This window comes from Anas platyrhynchos, chromosome 8 (genome assembly GCF_047663525.1).
Source record: "Anas platyrhynchos isolate ZD024472 breed Pekin duck chromosome 8, IASCAAS_PekinDuck_T2T, whole genome shotgun sequence".
Taxonomy (NCBI): Eukaryota; Metazoa; Chordata; class Aves; order Anseriformes; family Anatidae; genus Anas; species Anas platyrhynchos.
The window spans coordinates 14,856,302-14,883,818 of record NC_092594.1 but is presented as its reverse complement, the minus strand read 5'-3'; the positions used below and the strand labels follow the sequence as shown (position 1 = coordinate 14,883,818).

At 36.0% G+C, this 27,517-nt stretch overlaps 1 protein-coding gene and 1 long non-coding RNA gene across 13 annotated transcripts in view; one reads left to right on the top strand and one right to left on the bottom strand.

The window, feature by feature from the left end:
• The window catches only part of LOC110353704 (uncharacterized), a 526,570-nt gene that overhangs the window by 374,679 nt on the left and 124,374 nt on the right, over positions 1–27,517 (top strand). The window contains exons 11-12 of the long non-coding RNA XR_011810868.1: positions 66–138; positions 20,032–20,174. This is a non-coding gene — a long non-coding RNA (uncharacterized lncRNA). The remainder of the gene's footprint in view (positions 1–65; positions 139–20,031; positions 20,175–27,517) is intronic.
• The window catches only part of KCNT2 (potassium sodium-activated channel subfamily T member 2), a 151,793-nt gene continuing 125,966 nt past the window's right edge, over positions 1,691–27,517 (bottom strand). For 5 of the 12 annotated variants that reach the window (XM_072041507.1, XM_072041509.1, XM_072041510.1 and 2 more), the window contains 7 exons: positions 21,402–21,503; positions 20,030–20,113; positions 18,681–18,809; positions 16,210–16,230; positions 14,527–14,827; positions 11,305–11,389; positions 1,691–9,010 (listed from right to left, as the gene is read on the bottom strand). In XM_072041507.1, the coding sequence (XP_071897608.1) occupies positions 8,899–9,010; positions 11,305–11,389; positions 14,527–14,827; positions 16,210–16,230; positions 18,681–18,809; positions 20,030–20,113; positions 21,402–21,503 (834 nt within the window). In that variant the 3' untranslated portion in view covers positions 1,691–8,898. Of the gene's footprint in view, positions 9,011–11,304; positions 11,390–11,719; positions 13,107–14,526; positions 14,828–16,209; positions 16,231–18,680; positions 18,810–20,029; positions 20,114–21,401; positions 21,504–27,517 lie in introns of all 12 variants that reach the window. The other 7 variants (XM_072041508.1, XM_072041512.1, XM_027462477.3 and 4 more) reach the window with 3 other exon arrangements.

Below are 27,517 nucleotides of genomic sequence, written 5' to 3'. Positions count from 1 at the left end.
AATGGCACTTGGTATGTTAATTTGGTTTGGATGAGACTGATTAAGTCTGTTGTTTTAAATTATAGAAAAAGATTATGTGAACTTGTTACACTGAAGAAAGAACAGTGAAGATGCAATGAAACAGATTTTCATTAACAGGTAATAATAAATTAATACATTAATATTATATTACTCTGATGTAATTACTCTTAATATCCTTTCATATTTCTCAGATTGCTTTCTAATGTGATTGAAGAAGAAAGCATACAGGGTACCCTATGCCAGCAAATAAGTCATTAGAAATATGGGTGGAAACTGCTTCCTTTTCAGAAAATCTAATATTAGGATTTGCCCAAACTCTCTTAATATGTACAGCTGCTGTTACTCTCAGTAGTCAAATATGCAGAGAATACCTCATGCAAGATATCCATTTAGGTGTTATTATGGAGATACAATAAACTAGATGGAAAATAAATGCTGATAGAGTAATTTGACAGCAAGTTATTAAATTCCATTTTAGGATATTCAAGCTTGTACAAAGTATCCTCATAGCTAAGGGAAAAATAACACTATGCTTAATAACCTTGCAGGCTAAAAGTTTCGATCCAAATATCTATGTAAGTAAATTACTTCCCAAATTTCTATCTGATTACGAATGTAAATTATCTGCTATTTGGACTGTTTCACAGAATCACAGAATTTTCTAGGTTGGAAGAGACCCCAAGATCATCGAGTCCAACCTCTAACCCAACACCAACAGTCCCCACTAAACCATATCCCCAAGCTCTACATCCAAACCTTTCATGGAATTTTATTTCCTCTTGGTTAGCAGGTTATTTCTGTGTGTTGTCCATTATGTCCAAGGATTTGAACAATTTAAAGATAGTCCAGAGGAGAAAAATACAAATTATCAGGAGTCTTGACCAAAATGACCAACAATGAAAACCTGAAGAAACTGGAGCTTTTTTTTCTTTACTCCATCTTGTACTTTAAGGTTATGTTACACTAATATGCCAGCAACAGCTTAGCTGATCTGCCCTGTCATGGAGGTAAGGATGAGATTCTGCTTATCATCCCCACGTAATGATTTTGAGAGTATTAATCTTTGTCCAAAGAAATAATGTCAGTGTCACAAAAAGCTTTAAATGCCCAGGGAGATTATTCAGAAAAGTAGACAGAAGGTTAAATACAGAGATACAAGAGCTGTCTGTATGAATTGCTTTATATGTATTTTGTCAAGTGTGGGGTTTTTTACTTCATGAGGAAATATTACTCAGACAGAGCACAAACTCAAGAGGAAAATCACTTTGTATCTGTAATACAGGAGTTTTAAATTACTATTTTAAGGTAGCTCAGGTTGTGGTTTTACTAACTGCTATTGCTTGATTTTTACTGAGACAAAAAAAAAAATGCATGTTAGGAACATTGTCATTGATTTCAGCAGGAAATGACACAGTCATGAAAAACTCCTGCTAAAAACAGTAATTACAATATTGGACAGGTTTAGTCATCAAATTTCATGTAATGCATGTTCAAGGAGAAAACACTACAAAATTTCCTTGGATGAAGAATTTTTCACTCTGTATTCAGTTTTTAAGTTATTTTGGGGACATTTTCAAATATAAAATTTACAAATTAAAAAAAAAAATACAGTTAAAACGAAAAAATAATTGTTGAAAGGAAAAAAAAAGATTGTTTCATGACAAAGAAATAAATGAAGAAACCTATTTATTGATGGATTTTTAGTACAATGCAAAAAATGTGTTGCTATAATACAATGCCCAGCAAATATATCATACATATCCGAGAAAAAGTAAAAAATAATGAACTCTTCAAACTCTCTTACAAAAAGCTAAATGTTTGTACAACTTTATTCACATCAGCACATGTATCAGGAAAAGTCCTTTCCACTCTCTGTGTTCTGTAATACTAACTTCTCCACCATAGAAGAATTGATCCTTCTGAAGTTGAATTTAAAGTTGTAATCCATGAACAACTCCTGTATGTTATCAGGCTGAGGTGAGGCACAAGCCCTATGAGAAAAGGCTGATAGAGTGGGGCTTTTCAACCTAGAGAAGAGGTGGCTTTGGGGGCACCTATCAGCAGCCCCCAGTAACTATGGGGAGGCTATCGAGATGGTGAAGTCAGGCTCTGCCCAGTGGTGTACAGTGAGAGGATGAGAGAGGAAGGGCATGTACTAAAATAAGAGAAGCTCAGATGATATGCAGAACAAATTTCTTCCATTGAGTACTGGCAAGCAGTAGAGCTGGCTGCTCAGGGAGGCTGTGCAGTCTCCACCATTGGAGGGTTTCAAGACAAAGCCCTGAGCAACCTGATCTGAGCTCACAGCTGGTCCTGCTTTCAGCAGGAGGATGGGGCTGCAGACTTTCTGAGCTTCCTTCCAGGTAGCGTGATCCTGTGATCCTATGACTGTGTGACGTGATATATGATTGTAGGAACTTATCTAAGGCATGCTAAAATTCTGATTGCAATAGCATTTGGGTGAGAACCAAGACACACTCCAATAATAATGATTCTTAGTGAGAAAGGGCTTGATTCAGGATGCTGTACTAGAGCTGACAAAACTTGCTGATGCAAATTTTCTAATTAAGTCCAGAAAAACGTGCTTATTTGGTGAAGTTTACAGAGTATGTCAAATTGATAATGTGTATTATGACTATGCAATTAGAGCACTGTGAGCACTAACAAATAGGGATATGCATCTGGCACCAGAAACAGAACAAGCTGTTAAATGCTGCTTGCTTTCAGTAACATGGTTTTCCTAAGCTATTTTTAAACATTTTTATCTGTTTCCTGAACAATAGGCTCCTAAAAAAAAAAAAAAAAAAAAAAAAAAAAAAAAAGTGAGATTTGATTCTACATTAGTCATGGTACAAAAGCATTTTAAATTCATGTTTTTACTGTTGTACTGAAGGGAAATCTTTAGATTTTATTTTGCAGATGAAACAGATATGCCCTTTGTATGACATCGTGCAGGTTCTTTAAGACTGGTTGTAGATGCAGGTAGATCTTCTAATTGGGGTGATTTACAAGCAAGCTGTGGGTTGTAGAGAAGTTTTGAAGTGTTATGGGTTCACTGGAGGTGAGTAAACTTATGGGAGCGGGAGAGAGGTGATGATAATTTGAGCCCCTGTGGCAGGAAGCTGTAAAGGGTCAAGGGTGTGTGGTGCAATTCTTTAGGCATGAGTGGGGACTCTTTCAAAATGCTAATTGAAAGGCTTAGGAGGCCTTCTGATATTCTGATGGCAGGAAACAGGTATTCTGGTGCTAGGAGATGGGATAGAGTTCCTTACTTCTTTTAGTCCACGGGCTGGAACTTGCAAGCTCCCCTTTGCCCATAGGAGATCCTTCAGTGTATTGGAGTGGTGCAAGCTGAGATCGGGCTCAGGTCCATTTGTTGCAGGCTGGGCTGTGGGCTTGTTCAGCCTCTCTGGCTGCACTGGAGTTGCTGGTCTACTAGAAACAGTTCTGGGGGAGGCTGTACTCCCTATGGGGGAGGTTTGAGCAGCATAGTTCTCCTTTGAAACCGTCTTTTTACAAGAAAGTCTTAATTATTTCAGAAGCACTCTTACTGATGTGACTACAAGGATATTGGCAAAATAATTTTTCTGCAACAGATTCCTGCACTCAGGTAAGACTAATCTCAGGAAATGTAAACAGAGATAATCTTCTAATTCTGATGTTGGCTGGTAAAAATGTAATACATTTTGCATCCATAAGTAACTTAAAATTATCTTTGGAAAAGACCATTAATAACTAGATTTTATAATTGCCTTTATAATTGCTGGCATTTTGATTATTATTCTGCTTAGAAAGGAGAAAAGTATAAATGTTCAGGTTATGTTTTATCTGACATAGAACAACCACTTGTATAGTTTAGTGTATAGCAATAGTCTATTCCAACAGTTCCTATTCAGCGCAGTTTCTTATGGATGTATTCACAAAAAGCATAGAAGAAAAATTTCCAGTGCAATTCAATTTAAAAAGTAATCTTTTTGCCTCAGATATTACATTGATTTACACTTGTAATCGGGATTATTTTCTAAACATTTGCATAGGATTTTAAGATGCCCAGAGAGAACTCATCATTTTAGCTGTTCTTAAGCTGAAATGCGTTCCTTTTCCTTCTAGACATACTAATAAATTACTTGAAGAGGTTAGCCTGAAAACTGAAGTTGCTAAATGCAGAGTAGTATTTCATAAGCCACAAACACAGCAGGAGCATAGTAAAATTGTAGCAAGTGTCAAGTATGTCAGAATATCTCAAAGCCCTGTGGATTATTTGAAGTCTTTTTTGGCTGGTTCCTCTTAATTAAAATGTTTATAGTTAGTTTATTATGAATGAATAGTCTTCAACTGTATTAAACTCTTTATTTAATGTGAATTCACCATTTCTTAAAAGCATTTAAGGATTTTTTTAATTGCCCCTATAATGTGATGGAGGCTGTACAGATGGCAACAATGGAATTATACTAGGGGTGGGAATTAGGAGATTACATAAAATACTCAAACATTGCTTAAATCTTGTTGCTCGTAAATGTTCAAAAAGTCCAAATCTGAAGTAGAAGGGTTGGTAAATAAAGTGTTTTTGTATGTTTCTAGCTATCATTTGTACCTCTACCTAGTCTTTTTCTTTCCTGTTGAAGTTGATAATAAGGAAGTTCTGCATGGTGATTTAAGGAGTTTTCTGCAGAAACAAGCCCTGTTACAGACAAAGTAATCAACATCTCCTGTGCCTCCCCTCTTTCTCAGCTTAAAAAAAATAAAATAAAATAAAATAAATAAAAAAATACAGCTGCAATGGCCAGAGAATCTGCACAGGAAAAAAAAAAATCAGGTAGTTTATTAGTGGAACACTTAGCACCTGAGATGAATTGGATGGATAGATGAGAGTTTACCTCCATAGCTTGTTAGAGAATCAGTTTGGAAGCAGTAACAAATGCATGTCTTTTGATTTAGAATATTGACCCTTTCCCTTGGAGGAAAGGGTGGATTGTGAATGGGGCAAGCTCTAAGTAACTTGTAAGCATTGTTCAAACTGCTTCTGTGAAAATTCTCTTGGGTTATCAGTGGTGTCTTACCCATGTGTACACCATAAGGTTTTCTTCTGATGGGCTAATGTCCTGCAACTGGTTCAGCTGCCATTTATTTGCTGGTTATGCAGAAGACCCAGCTGGTGATTTGTGGTTCCTGAGGTCTCAAAACATTATTCTATTGAAAAGCTTCTGCAACAGAAAGCTTCTTTCTGTTCTCCCTTCAACGTATTGGTCTTGAGCTAATTCATCCAGAAATCTTATAAATTAAAAAAGGCAAAAAAGCACAGACTACATGTGTATATATTTCTGTAAGATGTCTTTAGCAGATGCCTGTGGCTTACAGACAAATACCTATGCATTGAGGTTTATTCTCCAGAATTGTCTTGGTGACTGATTTTAAATCACTATCCAGGCTAGTCTGAATACAGCATTGTAGTCACTTCCAGTACACGTGATCGCATGCTGAAAGATTTCCCTATGCCACAGAACAGACCAGTGTCTTGAATGAATTTGACAATCCTCATCTTCTGACTCTTATAGCAATTTTCCTTCTTGGTAGGGGAACTTTCTCAGGAGCTGGCCCCAGCTGGATAAAAAGACAGAGATGATTCTGTAACTGACCATTCGTTCCCTAAGGCTAGTATTACCTTCCGTGGCAGAGATTGTAACTGAATACATGCTAATTCTACTTAACATGAGTTTTTTGAGGAGTCAGATTGAGAAGATAGGCATGACTTATGCTAGGCAGTCTCCTGTGTGCTTGAGCTATTTTCCTGTTGTGAATCTCCCCACCTTCTGTTTATTTTTGTTTATAAACATTTAAAAGGTGGTCATAGTTCTATTCTACTTTCATTTCAGGTGTCTGGTAGGAAGTAAAAACATTTTCAAATCTCAATGCTTATTAATCTAAACACTGGATTCAACAGTTCTTGCATCTTGGGAGAGTGATAAGATCTACTTCCTACATGCTGTCTCTAGCTGACAGCATGTCAGCTCTCCTAATTTTGTATAAATGGCTGACTCAGAGTAGAGTTAGTTTCCTGCCTCTTCTACATTCATGGCCTCTGGACACCTAACTGGAATGAGTTACTTCTGGCTCCAATTAATAATGAGACTGTTTCCAGGCCCTCTTACATGAAACCTCATCTTGTGTGTATGGTTGGAGAACAGGCCTGAAGACAAGTAGTGGGGGAGGAGGGGGGGGATGCCTGACATGAGACCCATATAAAAAACTTTAGTGTAATATCGCTTTCTGGCAGCTCTGCATTATTTGAATTTCAATGATTCCACAGGCAGCCACTGTGGAAAAAACACAGGTTCCTTAGCATTTCTGCTTTGGGCTCTGCTTAACTAACCCTTGACACATTCAGGGTTCATACACATTCATACGTAGTATGTTCCACATTCATATGTAGTAAAACAATTATTCTTATGAAGTTTGGTTTTGCTGAAGCGGTGCTTGCTTAGGCAGTAGTTGGCTCTGATACAGATTTAGATAACTTACTACCTTTCTGGCTAGCATATTGTGGGATATAGGTATATCCTAGATATAAGCAGACTTCCTGTCATTGTCAATAGTCTATACCAAACTTCAGAGATCTAAGTGTAGGTAGCATCTATGAATAATTTATTTGGATAATTTATCTGCTTCATAGGCAAACTAGTATAAATACTGAAGCATAAGCAATATGTGTTTTTTATTAAAGCATCTATCTAGAAACCAACAGTCTATCCAGTAAGTAATTAAAATTGTCACTAAGGAAAGTCGTTTCAGTAAAGCAATCGATGGTTCAGTTGCATTCTAGGAAAGTCCTTTCATTGGCACTGAATTTCCCTTCTAAGTAGAGAAAATTGAAGTGCTGAAGATATTCTGCCTGCCCTCCTGTCCCCAAACAGAACAGGTAGCTTGCAAATGTGCCTACTGATGTAGGAGGCAGCAAAATTCAGAGTTAACTTCTAATAGGTGAGAACAACTGAAAAATGAACTTATACTTTTGTTCTAACTGATTTGTCAAAATGAATTATATATGCCCATTGATCCTTATATTAGATATGTATAGAACCTATACTTGTACTGATTTTCAGTAGTGAATAGTAGTCGTACTAATTTTCAGTAGTGAAATTTCCTCTTAGAACTGGAACTCTTGTTCTTGTGCTAGTGTTCTGACAACTTCAGTCTACTCTAAGTCCTCTGTTTTCTTGTAAGTCAGTAATCTTAAAGCCATATGGAACAGTTAAGTTTCAGAAGAATTAAGAGGAAGAGAAGAAATTCCTAATATGTAATTCTTAATATGAATGTGATTTGATTTCAACATTCTTGCAATGCTTATAAGCATAATTGCATCAATGAGGTTTTCTTTGGGCAACTTGGCATTTTATTTTTCAGAACAAAATCTGCCATGTAGTTGGTTTTCTGAATAATACAGAAGAAAACATATTTTTTTGAGTGGATTATTTTTGTACATGTAAGACATCAAGGGAATCCAAAGCATAATCTGTCTTTTCACTGTAGTCTGCATGTCAAATTTCTTGTGCAGTTGGATTGTTGTAGCAGTAGGGTTTTTACTTCAAGGATGCTCTTCCCCCTTTGTGATTGATGGCAAAGCAAGCATATGATTTTGCAAGATCATGCACAGTCGTGTTTCCTCTGTAGAAGATTTGAGCAAAACTTCTGAGGTTCTTATATGTGTAGACTGAAGATTCTGTAGCAGCTTCAGGTGTTTGGTACAATAGTAGGTGCTTTCTTGTGTACTTACTGCCAAAATCGAACCTTCAAATCCATGGTGCTTTTTCATGTAATGCAGTATTCCATTTGTTTTATGGCTGGGTAATAAGTTTCTCTCATTTTCAACATGATACATAATTTCATATAAAATTTATCACATTTGGGTAATCTGACTGGACATATGCATACTTTGGACAGTTGCAGTTCTGTCATCATCGTGGAGATAAGAAGGCTCTGTGATATGAATCGTTTCCTAAAGAGATGTTCTCTCTTCTGTGTTATCTACTAAGGCTTCTCATTGACACCTCCCTGAGGTTAAAAGGGTCATTTTTCACCTGAGCTACCATTGTTTGCAGTTTCACATACTTCCTTCCCAGGTTTTGCAGATAGGGGGGGCTGTTTCTGTATCCCTAATAAAAGGGTTCTGCTTCAGTTGCTCTACAAAATGCTACCTTTTGAAATGCCTGTGTGAGATGATGGGGAGTTTCTTCCAGATGGGCTCCTCTGGGCTAAATTTTGAGTGGATGTGCCCCAGATCTGAACCTCAATGAGTGTGACTAAGCTGTGTCATTCTGTAAGCCCATAGAACATACACTGAAGTCCTAGAGACAATGGGACCAAACTAGGCTTTTCTAATATATATAGGTGTCAAGTTAGGCTTGAATATTATCTCAAAGGCTGGATTCTTGATGCATACAGCCTCATTGGTGCCTTTAGGTATTAACATATTTTCTGCCACAAATTATGCATCATCTGTCTATGGGCATCAGATAATCTTTGAGGATGTACATCAGGAGCTTAGTCACTGGCATGTTGTTAACTTGATAAATATGCATAGAAGCTTCTAAGTGAAACATATGTTGGAATCTATCACTTCTTTCATCATTTCTTTATATTGGTTAAATCATAAGTTTCACAATTCTGCTAAGATGAAGTTCAACTACCATACTGAACAGGCCAAAAGCTTGACAATCACCAAAATTAGAATTTCTAGAGATCATGTTTCTAAAGTTGGTGACTTACCCACTGTCAATTTGATTCCAGAATCTGAATAAAATGTACCACTCAGTTTTCAAAATGGTTGGTGGAAACTGTGTGTGTATAAAAGTGTCTCTTAATTTTGTGATGAATTACATATCAAAGTTGTGTTTCCTCCCTGGTATCTTGTCCCACTGTATTGCAGAAGCTGTCTTTTCGGCTGGGTGCTGTATTTGGAACATAAGCCAAGGGATCAGGTCGGATCAAGTATCTATAAAAAGAAATTATAACTCTTATTAAAAGCCTTGGAACAAGCAAGGATAAATAAACACAGAGACTGTTGTAATGTTGAAAAGATTTGAGGAAGAATTAGATAGGCCTAGTTCCTGTTGGGTAACTTGGAAATTTTGGCAATTCCACTTACACTGTATAATACTAAAGCCTTTTGCACCATCTGCCTAGGCATCTTGTATATGTACAGGGTACAGCTAAACCTTAATTTTGACTGAGAGCCACTTTGATCTTTTTGATACATCAGCTCTGTTCCTTAGCATCCGCTACAGTCCCTGAACACACATTTGCCAGTAACTCTGTATTTCTTTATGCATCTCTTTTTACTCATTATGCCTTGAAAAAGGGACAAGCAGTTCATACACTTCCTCTAAAAAGAATGTTGTAAGGAATCAAAAGATTCGTTGTGCATAGTTAAGAGAACTGAAAAGCACAATCTTGATAATCTTGGTGTAGTCTGGCAGGCTCAGGATGGACCTCTTAGTTTTGAGAAAGGACTTCTAGTAGATCCAACAGCTGCAAGTACTGCTTTGGAGAGTACTGCAAGTACTCTTATTTCTAAATGCCGAGAAACTTTCCTCATATGCTAACTCAAAGTTGCATATTATCTAATATGCCTACAATAAATCACAAACATAATAACATCATAGCAAATGTGAAGGACTTCAGTTGTATAAGTATAGGAATTCAGACAATGAAAGTTGAATCTGTAGCCCTTTAAGGGCTTTTGTTTTCATCATAGAGCTGCCCAGAAATAAATGGCTTAGATGGGATTAATTCACATTGGCCTGAAAGTGCAAATAACAGCAATGAAAGAGTAATGTGCAGGAGGAAGACTGGGAAGTCTGGAAAATGTACTAAGAAACAGGTGAAAAAAATGTGGGAAGACCAGCCTTCCAGCTCGTCAGTAGGAAGGACAAAAAAAAAAAAAAAAGCTTTTTACCTGCTCTGAAATGTGTGACTAAAGGAAAATTGCTGTAGAAAAAAAACACTTCTTCTTTCTTGCCTCTCCACTAATTATCTCCTATTGCATGAGGGTAAACTGGCTGTCTAGTCAAGAGAACTAAAATTTATCTTAAAAAAGCCATTGGCATAAACTCAGACACAAGCTCTGAGGCCCGCTATCAGGAAACAATCATACATCAAGTTAGGTAACAGTATGTGCGTGTACAGCCTAAAGATGTGTAGGTACAGCACAGCAAATTCAGTACTGCTGCAAAATTATGCACTCACTATTGAATTGCTGTATACCTTGTTTATTTTGCAAAGGTAGAAAAATAAAATGTGGACTCCTAGTCCACCTAGCTAGACTAGGAAACAGTATGTGCATTTACAAGTTAAATATCAGTAAATATTATATTGTGGAGTTCCATAACAGTGAAAATACTATTCCAAATCATTTCAACAAATTTTATAACTATAGTTGCTGTTTAATAGTTTTTATGCTATACTTTTTGAATACCACAATAATATAAAGTACTAAAATGTAGGGTTTCCTTGTTTGGTTTTGGTTTTTTTTAGTATCAATAGGGATAATAGCTCAAACAATTTTCCTGCTTGTGAGTAAACAGAGAGATGGGTTGGCACTGGTGTGGAGGACCTTGCACAAGGACCCTGGAGCAGGTGGGGAGTATTAGTATAGCAAGGCAGAGGCAAAAGAGGCTAGAGACAAAAATGGCATAGGAACTAAACACAGTAATCACATCAAACTTCAGTATGAGAAAGTGGCTGATGATATATCTAAAATTCTTGAGCAGTTCAAACTTTGCGTTCACCTGTTTTTTCTCAAGTGGTCTTCAAAATTCTTAGTAAGCAAGTTAAAAAAAATAAATAATTAAAAATAAAAAATGCTGCATTTAGGTCCTGTCATTTGTTTGAATTATCATAAGCATGAATATTGCATGATATTTGGGGTAGAAATGCTTTTTATTTTAGTGGCATTTGAATCCATGAAGTAAAATCCCATTTGAAGAGTTATCTTTCTATTAAGACTGGAGAAATTTATTGAGAACATTAATTTTGTGAAGCCATCCAGTGAACTCGGTTAATTTTGCTTGTTTGTTTGTTTAAATACACAGATTAAGAGGAAGATGAGAGAATATGGAGGTAAAAGGGCTATGAAATGTGTATATTTTACATAATTATACATATAGGTGGTTGTCTAAACAGAAGTCTCCATATTTTTTCCCAGGTATATGGGAAAGCGTGTTCCCCTGTTAACAGCAGAAAAGTAATAAAATTCTCATGTCCTGTGATTTTTGTGCTTATACTTACACTATATCATTCAGCTCTAATCTTGTATCTGGAGAAGGATTGATCAGGATGTAAGAAAGGGTGTTTTGATGATCATTCATCTCATCTAGAGGACAAAAATGCACATATCAAATTCATTAGACTGAAAAACAAATTGTCAAAAGTATAATTTCTGGTAAACTAATTCAATTAAAAGATCATCTTAAACTCAGAGCTGTCAAAAGGATCAGGTGTCAAAGTGATATCAAATAAGTTTAGCAACTTTTCAACTGTACTTGAATTGGAACTATCTGACATAGCATCTGTTGATTTATCTCTCAAGATGCATTTTCTTTCTGGTGTTCTAAAAAATGTTCTTTTGCACTTTTTTCCAGTCATATTAATTCTTAATACAACTCAGTTTTATTTTGATTAAACAATCATTTATTTGGCTTACATTGCTAAGAGGAAAGTAGGGTCTTCCATCCTCAGTTGGCATAAAGTCCCACCGATAGCCAAAGCTAAATGCTATCCATTTCCAAATTTGGTCAATATATCTCTCTCTTCACTTTCCCTAAGTGTCAAGGAAAATACTAATTTTCACTTTTATCACATGTGCCAGTGGGTTGAAATATGAAAGCTGTATGAACAGCAATTGGAATTTCTTCACTGTATTTTTAATCATTCTTCTAATGTTGTGTTGCATTGGCTGACAGAAATCTTTTCCTCTTTTTTTTTTTTTTTTTTTTTTTTAGGAGTTTTACTTAGCTGAGTCTCAGCACGCTTCTGTAGCTGTCACTGCTGTATCTTTTCTTTTGTATAACCTTCTCTTGATGTTTTTCATAAGTTGTTGCAGTGAGGCTAATTTCAATTTAATAGGAAAGGCATTTCATCTGTGCTAATTACTTTTTTACTTTTAGGGAAAATGATGCAAAAGAGAACAGTCCCATTCTAGTTTCAGCACAATTCCTATATGGCGTTAATCAAGTATGCTTGATATGTGGTCTTTAGGGTGAAAATTGATATTGGATATTTTAAACTACATGTAACTTTTTATGTGCTTGTACCACATTTTGCACTACCGTAAGTATGTCTGTCTAGAGAACAATCAGATAAACTCAGACTCTTAGCACAGGTGCAATTACACAGCTAAAATGGTCTCTAACAGTACAGCTTATTTCTGTAAAATGAAGCTGATGCAAAATATTGTAAAAACTTACACAAACACATTCACCAGTGTACTAGCCTCATGCTAATATAGTATCCTAGTATCATGCCTCAGCTAGAGGGCTTGCATTGCCAAAAATGTGTTGTGCCTCAATTGGCATAAGTGAATTCAGTTATTTGACTTTAGAATTGGAGTGCTTAGGGGGTTTTAGGTTATCAGTGTAAAGAAAACTGAAGATGTGAAATTAGGTATAGGATCATTCCTTTATATGGGGGTATGTAAGCAGCTGTGACTGTTTCCTGTTTTTTTCATTGTTCCCCTTACATGCAGAAAGATGGTGTTAAGGAATATGCTTAACTTCTGCAGGGAGCTAACTGGAATGATTGATTTCTAAGTGTGAAAAAATAAGGATGTTAAAAGGTTTCTATTCTCTATGTAATAATAGGATATGTAGTAATAGCTTAATGTGTAGTGGGATGAGTGGGCAGTGAGCTAGTTTTGAAGGCAGGTGAAAGTCTTGTGGAATTTTTTTTTACTGAATGTGAAGGAGGATAGATGGCAGTGGGAATGTGACAGTCCAGGTTAGCAGCTGGCTGCATGTGTAAAACTTAATTTTTATTTTCAGAACATGGTGTTCTTGGGGTTGTCAAGGTAGTTTCTTTATAATGAGATGCATCTGTAAGAAAACACGGAAGAGATAACAGAAGTTTGTAAATCAGAAGCAGGGCAGATAGATTTGTATTAGCTAAAACATCTACCTATCAAGATTTTGCTGTTCTGAATATAACAGAATGGTTTTAAGTAATTAAATGAACATCTGCTGTCAGCTCTTAACTAGGATTATAAAAGAAAAGTAGGAATTGACCAAAGTTTTCCTGTGACTAGTATAAACGTGAACAATGTTTACAAAATTTCTTGGGGTTGATTAAATGTTACTGTGGCCTGTGTCACTCCTGGAAGATACTTAGTCCTGATTCTTCCAGCAGATTCATAGTATCCACAAATAAAGTGGGAGTAGTAATTATCCAGTTGGAGTCTCAGATAAAGAACTCATATGTGAATTGTAAAGACTGAGCAAAATTATAACCATGTATTCTGCAGTAGCTTTTTCTCATGATGAAGTTAATGTGTACATAGCAACAATAGGAACCACTGATGGGTAGTACATTACTGTTGATGTTAAAGGATGTCCTGACCCTGCATTAAGAATATGTGCTGTCAAAATGGGCGAATAAGAATATTCATTGTATAGGAGATACTGTTTACCTTCAGCTAATGGATACTTTAGATACAGGTAAAATGTAAATAAAATGGTGTTGAAAAATCAGTAGTAATGCATTTGTCAAGCAATATTTTGAATGCTTTGAATGTAAATTGAGTATGGGAATTGCAGTGTTGGTTCTTCTGAACAAGAAAGCGCTAAGCTTCTTATTGGACCTACTCTGCAGACAGAAAAGATGAGAGATGAAGAAACTGTTGCTTTTCCTAGGAAAACTAGAACCCATAGCTCTGAGGATTTCCACAAAACACTACAAAGCCAAGGCTTTAGAAGGCCATCCCAGGCAGCTGTTGTGCATAAAGTTTAGGAGTTTATTACAGAACTCTTGTCAATAGAGTTGTTTTTTTTTAAAAAAAAAAATTAAAATTAGTTTTGCTGGAAAAAGACATGTTTTATAAAAACATCTAAAGACCTAGTGAAACTTGCTTCATAAAAATGCCTTTAATATGACACTTTTGCGTTCATTTTTAAAAATACAGGGAAAATGTATCCTCCGTCACACAAACAACTCCCCACCTTGATAGATTTGCAAACTTCATAATAGCTCTCTTCACTTACGTTTCAACAAGTTTGTGGAAATATGGAGCAGTTGTTCAATGACTAAGGAATATTTACATATTCTGCATACACATATATGCTGAATTTAAATATGACGGAGGTGGTCATATTTATTTAAAGCTCATATATTCTGAACTTTCATCTGAAAATAGGAATGGGTGATAATAGAACTGATTTTTTTAAAAAAGATGAAGCAAATTTCATTTTAAAGAAATTACCACAAGCCCATATTTTTATTAATTTTAAGGATTAATCATACCATATCCTGCTGGAGAAAGGCCCAGGTGCTTCATTCTATTTTTCACAAGTTCAGCAAGTTCCTGTCTTTCTGACCTCCTATAAAGATTCATTCGCTGCTGGCTTATCTTCTCAGCCGTTTTACCAGAGTGTCTTGGTACTCTTCGGCTCAGTCGTCGGGCCCACTGCATGCTTTTTCGTCGTAACAAAGGATGATCAGACTGATCACTAGATGTTGAGTTACGATGGTTACTGCGATAATTAAATTGCTCTCTGGTGTCTTTAGTGTCTTCCCATTCTTCCACACTAATAGAGATTTGAGACTTGAAGGGAGAATAATGAGACATTAAGGGGTTTAAAAAATGGAGGCAGAATAAAACATTCACTTTTCAGTAGTGCAGCTGAACAAGTGTTTTAGTTGTAATGGAGCTGAGGGAATTTAGTTGTTCATAGTTACTAAATGTTCCTGAGTTGGTTACTCTCTACTAGATTATTTATTTTTAATTTTAAAAATTAAAATATATATAAAAAAAAAACTTTTTTTAATTTTTAAAAGAAATTGAAGTTGTAACTGTTTTGACTGCACCATTTCGAGTGCTCTCTTAATACTACAGGTGAAAATTGCCTGTTACCAGTCTCTCATTTCCAAGTATTTTTCATCTACCAGGACGTGATTTCTGGACTACATCTGTGCCTGAAGTTGTATGCAGTACTCTAAAGTGTGATTCAGGGCAACTCTTCCAAATGTGGTAATCTATAGTTCCTACCTTGAGGTATAGTTATATTGCTTTTTAGCAACAATATTGTAAAAAAGCAGACTTAAAATCTACTGGCCCTCTATTGCTATTTTCTTCATGCCACCCAACTGTGACCAATAATACTCTTTGTGCAATCACACAAAGCAGTATTAAAATGACTCAGGTGAATGTTAGATTTAACTATAATACCTTTGGATTGTATTTTCAAAAACAAACAAACAAAAAAAAACTACTTCTTTATAATCTTGAGCTGTTGTTCTGATATTTAAAACATGTCTTTCATTGGCATTGAAATCATGAAGCCCTCACCAATATCCTGATATCACTGTGGTCTTATTACCCGGTTACTGATGCCAGTTTGATGTGTTGTGGCTTTTTTTTGTTTGTTTTTAAATCCAAAACAAAGATGACTTTTAAATTTGAGGTTGTCTTACTTTATATGAATCCCCAAGAACAGAAAGAGGTCATGATACACTTAAAGTGATCAGTGACTACACCAAATATATCTGAAGAGCTACTGAGGTTCTAAAGATCTTTTTCTATTAAAATCAAATCTGAAGGCAAGATTCTGTTGACCTTGTCAGTGTTGAAAATTTTGCTCCAACAGCAACCTGAACCAGGTTTACGTGTAGCCACATATTCTTTACAATAAACTTGGGGATTTTTGTCCATTAACAGTTACTGTCTTTAGGATCAAGGTTTTCAGCTCACTGCAAAGATGATCTGCTATCTTCAGGATTCAGTAGGGATAGCCTACCAAATCCCATAGAGCTTTTCAAAAGTCATTCTGTCAGCTTTCAAATTTTCAATAAGATGTTTGTGTACAGAACAATGTTGTTTTACGCTTTATTTATTCAAGGATGTTCCATCACATAGTTCTGTTTCCTGTAAGGATTTTACTCCCAGGGTTTGACTCAGAAACAGGCAGACAATGAGCAAATACTTACTTGTGAAGCCGTTTCTCGTGACTGACAATGAAAGGGGTGGGGGAAACAAAACAAAAGACAATTTAAACTGAAGTGAATTCACAGAAGCAAACATGGAGTATTTAACAGCAACCACAGAAAATCAATTACACAGGTAGTAAGGAATATCCCATATCTCTCTTCTTAATTAAATGGAAATAGATGGAATCATGCAGGTCATTGTGTGGCAAGCTAGGTTTTCATGTTCTTTAGCAACTATATCACTGAAAATTTTATTTTTAGGGGAAAGACGTGCATCTGTCTGTCAGAGTGAAGTGAGGGTGTCTTATTTGGATAGTACAGAAAAGGTTTCACAGGATAACTAGTACATATAGAAATATTTGTATGTTTTGTTCTTGTGAATCAAGTTAAAAATTAACTGCCTGCTCTAAGGTGTACTCAATTCAAATTAAGTTTTGTATGTCTGTTTAAAATGAAATTGATATACACTTTTGAGGTTCTGCATTAGAAACCTTCAATTTATGACTAGAAATTCATCATTCCAAAACAAAACAAAAAAAAGTAATTTAAGTTTCTCTAACTTCCACTTTAAAGACCTCATCAAACAGTATTTTAATGCTGTTTTCTGGTTTAATATATTGAAAAACTAAATGATACTTCACACTATTTCTTAAATTAGTTGGAAATGACTTTAAAAATGGAATAGCTCTACAGGAAGATTACAGATTTCAGAATTTCTCCATTCACCACAGAAGCAGAGCCAGGTGTGATGTTTCTATGTATTCTAGGGAAGAGCTAGGTTAGGAAAGGCTCCCATGCCTCTGTAGAAGGGTAAGGTTTTCATGAATGCCCACTGAACAAGAAACTGTTGGAGTATTATATGTAGGAAATACTTCTTGGGGTTTGCATTCTGATTCTGGAGCTTTTTAAAAAGGTTAATAAATGCTTTTAATTTAATAAACAAAGACAGTGCCACTCTTCCACTTGAATCCAGTACATAACAACTTGGGAATTTAACTAGATGTCTTTATCTTTTCCAATTCTTCCTCTGCCTGATTTATCAAACTCTTTGGGAGACTACCAATGAAACCTGGCAGGAAGTAATAGAAGGAGTTTGTTGTTGTTGTTGTTTTGTTGTCTTCTTTGTTTTTTAATTGCTTCTATCCTCCCCAGAAAATCTGGGCCTGATCTGATCAGGTATTCAAGCACTAAAGTACAGGCTTCAAAGGTTCCTCATGTTACAGTAAAACTGTGAGTTTAACTGACTGACTTAAATCTTGTTTTTTAGTAAAGCCTTTGAAAATCTTATCTGTGTTTAATTAATTTTTAGTTTGCCATGTCCTTTGCTGTGATGAAAGTTATGACAACTTTTTTTTTTCATATTAGCAGCGATTTTGCCTACAAAATCCCTCTCAAAGGGATTTTGATGGATTGTGTTAATGCTGCTAAATTTAAAGTCATCTGACATTATTGCAAGTGCAGAGCACACCAGCTAGGCTGTAGAAGCCATGTGGAGTAGTATTGGTGCTCCATGAAGAGTCACTAGTCAACTTGGAATCTTGCATAGCCTCTTCTAACCCTTATTTTTAAGTTAACTTTAATGTTTGTACTTGCTTCAAGATAAAGCCTGTAGTTAAATGGCTTAATGTTTTATAACCTTATCGCAGAAGAGAATATAAGTTGTCTAAATTGGAAATCTGTAAACTGAGACTGTATTTCAGAAGCAGAAAAATTTTGTTGCAAAGTAGAACCATATTTGAATCATGGTTTAATGAGATGGCAGTATTAATGCTCATGTAAATAAATGGCTTATGGATAAGAGATATGGAAGCTGCACAAACAAAAAATGAAAATGAGTGATGTAGTATGTCACTATAGCACGTATGTTAAATAGTCAGGAAAGAGACTATCAATGTTGATATGTTTGTGTATGTATGCACACACACAGGGAGAAATATATATTTATATGGCAGACATATACAGAAACAACAACAGACAAGGTTAAAGAAATACCATTATATTTTTAATAACAATTTTATTCTCTAATTCATTTCTAGTTGCAAATTCATGTGAATACTGAAATGCCACCTGTTCGGGTTAGACTGTTGACATTCATGTTGCACCTGATACAGAACCTGGTCATATAGTTTGTTATGGATATTACTGTTAGTCACTACATGCAAGTTCAGCCTAAATCTACCTGTTGCTGAGCTGCATTTGCTCTTTAGTTAGTCAATTCATAGATGAGCATAGGAATGAAAATCTGTATGTAGACTGGGTCTGATATTCATGTGGTCTGGGCCTTGTGTTAATCTGACTGTATACATGCCAGCGGAGGGAGGCCTTAGTGGGTTACAATTAAGTGCATTTGCATACATGGCACCCCCAATATTCTTTAAATAAGTGGTTCCAATTTTTATGAAGACCATAAAAAAAAAAATAAAATCTTGTATACTCTGTAACCAACTCCAAAGTATAGTAAAGTGACATACCTCAGATGTTGTAAGCTTTTGAGATTCTGTCCTATAGATTCCAATTGGAATGTCTCCTGTAGAAGAACAAAGTTTCTGATATAGTCTGGCATATGTCCTAATCCACAGATCCTCTTCTGTGATTTTCATCTGAACAAACAATAGGAAGGAAAACTTTAAGTCATGATGGCTTATAACTTGTTCATTATAATGCTCTTGAGAAAAATTGAAAACTAAATGCTAGCTGGTAATGATCATATTGTAGAGTTGCACCTTTCATTCACAATAAATTCAAAATTTCTGTCAAGTTTGTAGACACTGTTCCTTTGTTCTCTGGTAGACATTGTGGTGCAAGTGGTTCAGTCATTTAGGAATTACTTCTATCTTTAAAATTATCATCATTTAAAATGCTTTACAATTATTTAAACTTATATGGTATCCCTCATCCAGTGTTCATTATCTGAGTAAAATATAAAAAGAATAATAAATATAAAAAGAATGAACTACGTATCAGCAGTAGTAAGAACCTGTTGATGGACAGGCTGTAGAACAAGCAAATATTTTGAATGTTGCCAGATAACTGTTCTTTAGACAGCAAGCTCAGTATTTGGGGAGAAAGAAGGTGGAGAAAGCAATACACTAAGCATAAATGGTAGAAAAATTTCCTACATTAATTTCAAATATTTCATGACTTCAAAAACTTTATTTCAAGATATTTATGAGTCCCTTGTGAAAGATTAAACTAACTGGGTGGAGTAACCCACTTAAATATTTTTAACTCTGCATAGGGAATATAGAGACACATGAATAAGATGATTTGAACATCAGTGACATATACTAAATTACTTCAGTTTAGATATGTGTGTAGATATATATTTATATGAAGTCCAATTTTTCCCTTCGTTACCTATGATGGAAATAGGTATTGTCAAACAGCATTGTGTGTAAGTGATAGCTAGGCTCTACAGACAGGTAGAGTTTTCTATTTTTGATATATTTGGTTATTAAAATTGGTTGCTGAACTGCCATCTACATTAAAATAAGGGGGGGGAGGGGCAAAAACAACAGCAAAACTTGCACTTGTGTGTTTTCCTGTCTTGCCTGTTTTCTTTCATGCATTATAGAATGGGTTGTGGGTTTTGGGGATAGGGAATGTTTTTTGCTTTGGAGGTAACTAAAACCAGACACATTTTCTACCAATTTTTCCTGTCTTCTCCCCAGTGAAAACGGAAACAGATGGCTGGCCTTTCTTGGGCTTTCACAAAAGAAACTGCTCTACAAAGAAAGTAGAGGTGTTTTGCAGACAATACAGAATATTATTTGTTATTCTGTAATAACAATAATTTATCTTTTTTTTTTTTTAAACTTACAGAGCAAAGGAACCCAGATCCTGGTGTGGTATCAAGTCCCAGCAGAAGTCTTGTAATAGAAATCATATAATCTTTCACAAATGACTGCAAGATTTTTAGCAGGAGAGACAGAGAAGAAAGAAAACTTCAATGAAGTGATGAGCAGGTAACCTTATGTGCTAAGTGTAAATTCTAAACACATTGCACATCCACATTTAAAATCAATCTCTTCATCTTTTAGATTTCTTAATCATTGTAGAAATAGCTATTTCTTTATGCATCTACTGACAGGGAAAAAAAAAAAAGCTTTTTGGTTCTGCATTCGTATACAAAAAGATTCAGAGAGAGTAAGGTATAATGAGGAAGCCTGAAAACTAAGGTGCATGTAGATGTAATATCAGGGGAAGTCAGATGTTAGCTTTGTTGATTACAAAATTAAAATAGCTATGTTCAGTGCAGATGAAATGCTGTCTTATGTTAGATGGAGATGCAGTACTGAGTAGTGGATAATGCTAAGGTGAGACTACTATTATTTTAATTGAAACTGGAGCCATTTGCCTTTGCTGACCCAGCTAATGTTTGAAGTAGATCTGCCTTATCTCAGGTTAGGCTTGTTGGTCTAACAAAGTGTTTTGCTGTTTGGCAGAAAGGTGGAAATTAGATATGACTAAGCAAACTAAATGTAGAAGTGAAGGCAAAGACCAGGAACAGACATTAGATCAACTAAAACCATTAATGTTTCTCCTCCTTATCAGTTGGGCTGCTGGAATCAGAGGACAGCGTATGCTCTGCAAACTTTGATAGGACTGTTTGTTGCCACCTCTTGGGTATAGCAGGGCAGCATTGGAGGCAGGTTATCTTTCCTTCTTGGAACACAACTTGCAGCTAGTTGTTCTTTGGCTTTAAAGTGTGATGGCTGGTCATCTGGAGGTCTAGTTGACAAGAGTAAGAAGAGGCTGCCTGGTAAGATGGCTGGTAAATTACTGATGCAAATATTTCTGTTGATTTTTGTGGTTAGACCTGCTACTTTGTGGGAATGGGCACTGACTTTTTGTTGCAGAATACAAGCATTAATAGCCTGTATGATGTGTATTTTATACAGTTTGAATCAAAATTATCCATCTCACCAGACTCGTAAGAGTTTCATAGCAAGTATTGTATTGTTTAGAAGCAGAATTCATTCAATGAGAGGGCAATTTGAGGGGTTGATTACTGTAATAGCGAGGTCACATGGAACATGCTCCACTGATCTGTCTTTGATGGCTCGTGGCACAGACAGCTATGTTAATGGCTTACATGTAGGAAAATAGGGTCATCTGACAATTACATACAATAAAACAGGTGGTTAGAATGCATATTATCTATGTTGACAGAAGACAATTAGGCACAATACCTGATATAGCAGTGTGTCCAACATACTGATGCTGAAAACCCTGCCAGCAGCAAAAGGCAGTCGAAACATAAATGCCAAATTAGATCCCTTCTCCCGCTCTTTCTGTATAGAAATTAATAACAAAAAATAATTTTAGTGCTGCTTTTAGAAGGATTATAATATCAAAATGATATTACCTTGAAAGAGACCAAAAGTGTAAAATCCCTTTACCCAGAATTGTAGTTTCCACAAATATGTAGCACCTGCATTCAATGCTTAGTTTTTCAAGTTGAAAGATTTTGTTTAATGCATATATTGTTTCAGTCTTCACATCTGCAGTTGCACAGGGACTTTCTACCAGATCATTTTAAAAAAAGATTGTAGGATTTCAACTGTGCTTAAAGCAAAATTCTTGTTATTCCTCATCCAAATTGCTTGATGCTGACAGTGAACTCTTGTTGAGATCCAAAAAGTCTACTAGGGATGTGAACATGAAGCATGAACAGAATCTGATTCAAAAGGGAAGAAATAGTATTTCAGAGAATGTGAGAGGAGATCAGATGTGGACTAGGGCAGAAACTTCTTGATCTGATACTTCTAGGGAAGGAAGCAAAAGAACATAACTACAGTTATTTCTTTTTCATATCACAACTCATGTCTAGAGACACCCCACTAATGTGCTTCTTATTCCTTTAGTTATTAGTGAAACTACAGGTTGGAAATGAGCTTCTCTTCCTAAGGAGAGAGAATGCATCAAGCTTTTGGTTCAGAGATGTCATGAAGAATAAGATGTGTTCTCAAAGTACAGAAATGTTACATAGTTTGTAATTGAGACACACATCCATCACATATATGCACCAGTACATACTTGCTGCTGACAGGCTCAGAAGTAGCTTTGCAGAACAGAACATGGGGGTTCTGGTGAACACCAAGTTAAACGATGCTAAATAGTGTCTTGGGGAGGAGTGTGCAAGCAGGTTGAAGCAGGTGATCCTGCACCTCATCTCAGCACTGGTGAGGTCGTACCTGGAATATGGTATCCTGAGCTCACCAGTAGAAAAGAGGCACAGAAATACTGGAGAGTCCAGCAAAGCACCACAATGAAGGACTGGAGCATCTCTTTTGTAAGGAAAGGCTGAGAAAAGGCTGAGAAAGTTGGGACTGTTTAGCCTGGAGAAGAGAAGGTTTGGGGCAGAGGAGGTGGTGAGGGTGTTTGTGTGCATCTCATTAACGTGTACAAATATCTGAAGAGAGGATGCAAAGATGGTGGAGTGAGGCATTTTCAGTGGTGCTCAGTGGCAGCACAAGAGGCAGTGGGCACAAACTGAAATACAAATGGCTCTTTCTGAACATAAGGAAACAAATTCTTACTGTGAGGGTGATAACAGTGAAACAGCTTGTAAAGCCTCCCTCCTTGGAGATATGGACTGGAACAAGCATTAGCAAATTAAAATGTATGCTTAGATGATGGCATTACTGTAGAAAGTCATATCTCCTACTCTTCCTGAGCACTCACCTGACAGCATCAGATAAAACAATGCAACTCATTAACTCACAACTTATTCCTAACAAGGTTGGCAAAGAAACTCACTTTGTCAAACAGACTGCATGTCTCACTAGCAGTTTTTGTTGCTCAAAGAGGGATCCAGAATCTTACAAAGTGCTACCAGTGACTTAAGTCATGATAACCAGTTGCTAATTCACAAGGCACATCCATACCAAGCACTACCTGAATGATGGAAACTAGCCTCCAGAACTCTGGCTGAGTTGAGATTGCTGATTTGCTATAGATAACTCCCCAGCAGGAGGTGGGGAAGACCAAGGCTTGCTGTGTCATCTGTTGTTGTGCAGTCCCACCCTGCCTGGAACAGAGTTTCTGGGTTCCCTCTCTGACCCTTGCCACGTTAACTGCTCTGCTAACGGTTGAAGTCTGTTTCAAGTCTGTCAGGGCATTCCTGCTGACTAGCTAAGTAAGTTTTCCACAAAACAGACAATTGTTCCCTAATCATCAGGCAGGTCAAGACTAAAGTATCTTATTTGATACTACAGTATCAATTTGAGTTGCATTTTCCTTTTGGAAGAATGTAATCACTAAACGCACAGCAGAGATGTTATTTTAAACAAGCAGTTTAAATGAAAAAACAGAGAAGCAGGTGTTCAGGTACGTAAGTGTATTGTTGTTTGGTTTTTTGCACATACTTTCAAAAGCATCTGGTTGACTTGCTTCTCCTTTTGAATCAGTAGAAAGAAATATCACATACATTGTTATGGCTAATAAATTCAATGTGTTTAAATTCAAGAGGTTAAATCTGTCCTTCGTGATTCATGTTTATTGTTAAGATTTATGCTGCTTCTGTGGAACAAGTATTGAGCAGAGGTTTCAACGTAAGCGAAGGAAAGGAGGACTATTATCTTGCACAGAAAAAAAAAAAGCCTGGTTTTGGTTTTTCTCCTAATATTTTTTTTATTATTTGTTTGTGTGGTTGGAGCAGTGCTCTGTATCTTTATTAACTTTCTCTGTGATTCATAATTTTTCTTCACCATGTAAACTGCATGTATGCAAACATGCGCTCACATACGCTGGTCAAGCAGCAAAGGGGTGTTTCTAGTAAGTTGTGTATTTCAGACAGAATTGAGGAAAGCAGCAGTCTCAGAGTACAAAGAGTAATTTTACCTAGAAAAGCATAACATTACACCTACTGGTGTAAGCCACAGAAACAACTTATGTAGTTCTTTTGTAGTTTAGTTCATGTTTTTGAATGCTTTTCTTTTAGTGCAAAGTAGATGATACTTCTCTTTAATTGCTGTTGTGAATGAAAATCTCCACGTGAATTACAGAAAACATAAGATTTGTTTTACAACAAATAGTTTAAAACTACATCCATTCTATAACATTTTATGGCATGAATCAAAAATAATGCATGTTATAGGCTGTGCAAAAAAAAATAATGTACGTTACTGGCTGTGAAGTGACTATCATCACATCACGACTGAGGTATTGTGTTTATCTGTCCATCTGTTAAGAGAAAATTGTTGCAGATTCTGATTTTGTGCTAAGAAAGATAGGATAAAGTAAAAGATATATTTTGGGGGAATAATTTGTTTGTATACCGAAATTTGAAGATAGATGCATAGGTCCTGTTTGGATTATTTAAAAATGAAAGCTTGGAAGTTTATTTTTCCTATATATATTACATTTCTTATATTGTTTCCTTTTGTCTCTTATTACAAGCTTGCTTTTTCTTTATTCTTGCTTAAATGAGATTTTTAAGAAATACAACTTTTACTCAAGCATGCTGTGTTGAAGTTTTTCTTTATTACCTGCAGACTCATTGGTTTTCCAGATAATACTGCAGATGTAGAACCCCAAAATGTATCAGAATATCCCAGCTGTTTTATTTCATGTGATGCTCAGCAGTTCCTTCCCTGACACTTTTTTGGAATTCACAAGGAAGGGGTTACAACTAAAGTATAGATTGTTTCTAGGAACATAAGTAGAAAAGATCACGGCATGAGTGAATCCAACAGAACTGCACATTCTTAGGTGACATTTTAAGACTGTTATTAATAGATGGAGTTATTTACTTTGTGAAATATGTTCATCTGATTCGTGTCAGTATGGAACAATGCTAGGGCCACATGGTATGATGAATGTGACCTTCTGTCCTACAGACCCTTGTATAACCACAAGTCTAAGAAAAGCAGAGTGGTTAATATATATAGTTCTTGTATCTTGCAAAGGAATGTTTTAGCAATTTGTGTCAACAGAGAGCTTGAAGGGAAATGTATTTGTAGGCTTTTCCTTGAAGTCTCTGATATCTGGGGGAGTTCAGAATAACTGCAAACTATTATAACTATTGCATGGGACACTATGCAAGTCTCTGATATCTGGCCAAGAGATTAAGGAGACAGAGAGAGCTGAAGAACGACTAAAAGACAAAGCTTGCAGGGGACACTGCACAAGTCTCTGACATACAGCCAAGTTGGACAAAGGAGAAGGACAAGAGGGAGGAAGGCTATGAGCCTTCAGCACAAGAGACCCCCAGAGGGACCACTGGAGACTGATACACATGCTCCAGTAGGAGGGTTTGGATTCCGGAAACTATAATAACCCTGGTTTTTTTTAGAAGTAGTAATGAATATGTATCAGCCTAGGAGCATAAAAATCAGCTGCTTGATGTAACTGGTGTGCGTCTTGGTGGAGCAGAGACCTGGTGCACCCAGCGCTGTTTGCTTACCTCTATTCCTTTAATAAATTGTAACCTTTGATTATAGTCCTATTTTGAAGTCTAAGCCATTTATTACAACTTCATTCTCAGTGTTCTCCTTATGGTTGTGGCTTTGCTCATGTGAAGTTCAGAATTACACTTGTTATTGCTTTGAAAACAGTAATACCCTTCTGGTTTGGGGAAGTTCCTAGCATTTGCCATGCCTTCTTCATGTAGGCTATTTAATTTTCAATTAATTATTTCCTTTGGGGTTTGCTTGTTGTCAGAATACTAGGCTATATTTGCTCAGGTCAAGTTCATAATGTTTTCATTTTATTTCCTTCTTTCCTATCTTATTATCATGATTTTTTTATTATTTTTTTTTTACTATTAATAAATAAACACATGCTAAACACATGTGCTAATGTAAACATGAATGAGCTGTCACAGTGGTTTCATGGCACCAGGGCTGTGCTGCACCTCCTTGTTAGGGGTTGAGAAATGTCTTTCAGCTCCAGGCCAGAGTTTGAGGTATGGGTGTGTGATGTAAGGAGTTGCATGTGAAATCTTGACCTTATACATGTAGCTTCTAGTGAAGAAATCAAGGCTCTGATATTTTGGTTTTAGTCTCAAATGTAACTTGTAAAATACCAACTACAAAGTAACCTGAAGCTTTGTTTTGAATGTCTTTCAGTGGTTGAAAGAGATGTAGGGCCCATCTTCATTTAATATATTCTACACCAATTTAGACAGTAATGTGAAACTGCTATCTAACTGGTATGTAAGAACAATGCAAATTTGCTGTATGGAATGTATAAGGATATAATGTGAAACACAGTTTTGGAGTTATCCAAGAACATATAAACGTGATGATGTTTAGTCGTTTATTACAGAGAACAAGTAAGTGCATGGCTAGTTTTGGTAAATGCTGGTTGTTGCCCATGTGAGATATGACTTAAATCTGGGTATGGAAGCCTCTTTACGGTCTCTTTCTTGACATAAGGGATTTTGGATCAATATCGCTTCACCTTTGGAATAGATTACAATATTTTGGACTATGTTCTTAATGGCTTCTGTCCTACTGTTTTGGCAAGAACAGATTCATTTTTGGTGAAGATATGAAACAGCTTTCTACAGATCTGTCAGTTCAACAACAAAATGTGCATGCAAATTATGTATATGGTATCAGGCAGAGCTATAGCTGATCTAAATCATTAGAGATCCACTTCAACTGATAGATTTATACCATTTAAGAGGCACCAATCAATATTTTTATTACCCACATTTAATTCCTGTTTGCTATTGTTTAATGTTACTTCAAATTTGTTTTAAAACCTGATCAGTATTAATAACAAATGGAGACTGTTTGCCATAGTGGAGGACTTGTTAGTGTTAGGTCAGAGGTTGGACTAGGTGGTCTTGGAGGTCTCTTCCAACCTAGATGATTCTGTGATTCTATCCTTAACTGAAGTTGAAAAAAGCAACATACTTTTATGTGTCATAGCAAATATGCTAGGATGTTTAAGGCAGATTTCTGCTTACCTAATATATATATACTTATCCCTTTGAAGGTATGAAATCACTTCAGAGATTTTATCCTTCTGTCAACACCTGCAATATTTACTTACAAAATAGTAAAAAAAAATCATAAAAAGCTGAAGTCTGAATCTTATCTAAGGTATTCTAAATATTTTTCAAGAAAGCAGGAACAGTTACTTCATTTTTTTCTTATCAAAGACAAATGGAGAACTAAGTTCTAAGTTTAAACTGTGAGTACTATATTTTCCTTTTCTCTGCTGTATAAAAGGACCACTACTTTCTCTTATGTCAGTGCTGAGATTGGTGTCCAGATCTATTTATTTTTAAAATGAGGAAAGTTGCAGCTGTAACAGCAGATGGACTTCACATCTACACAAGATGTGTATCTTT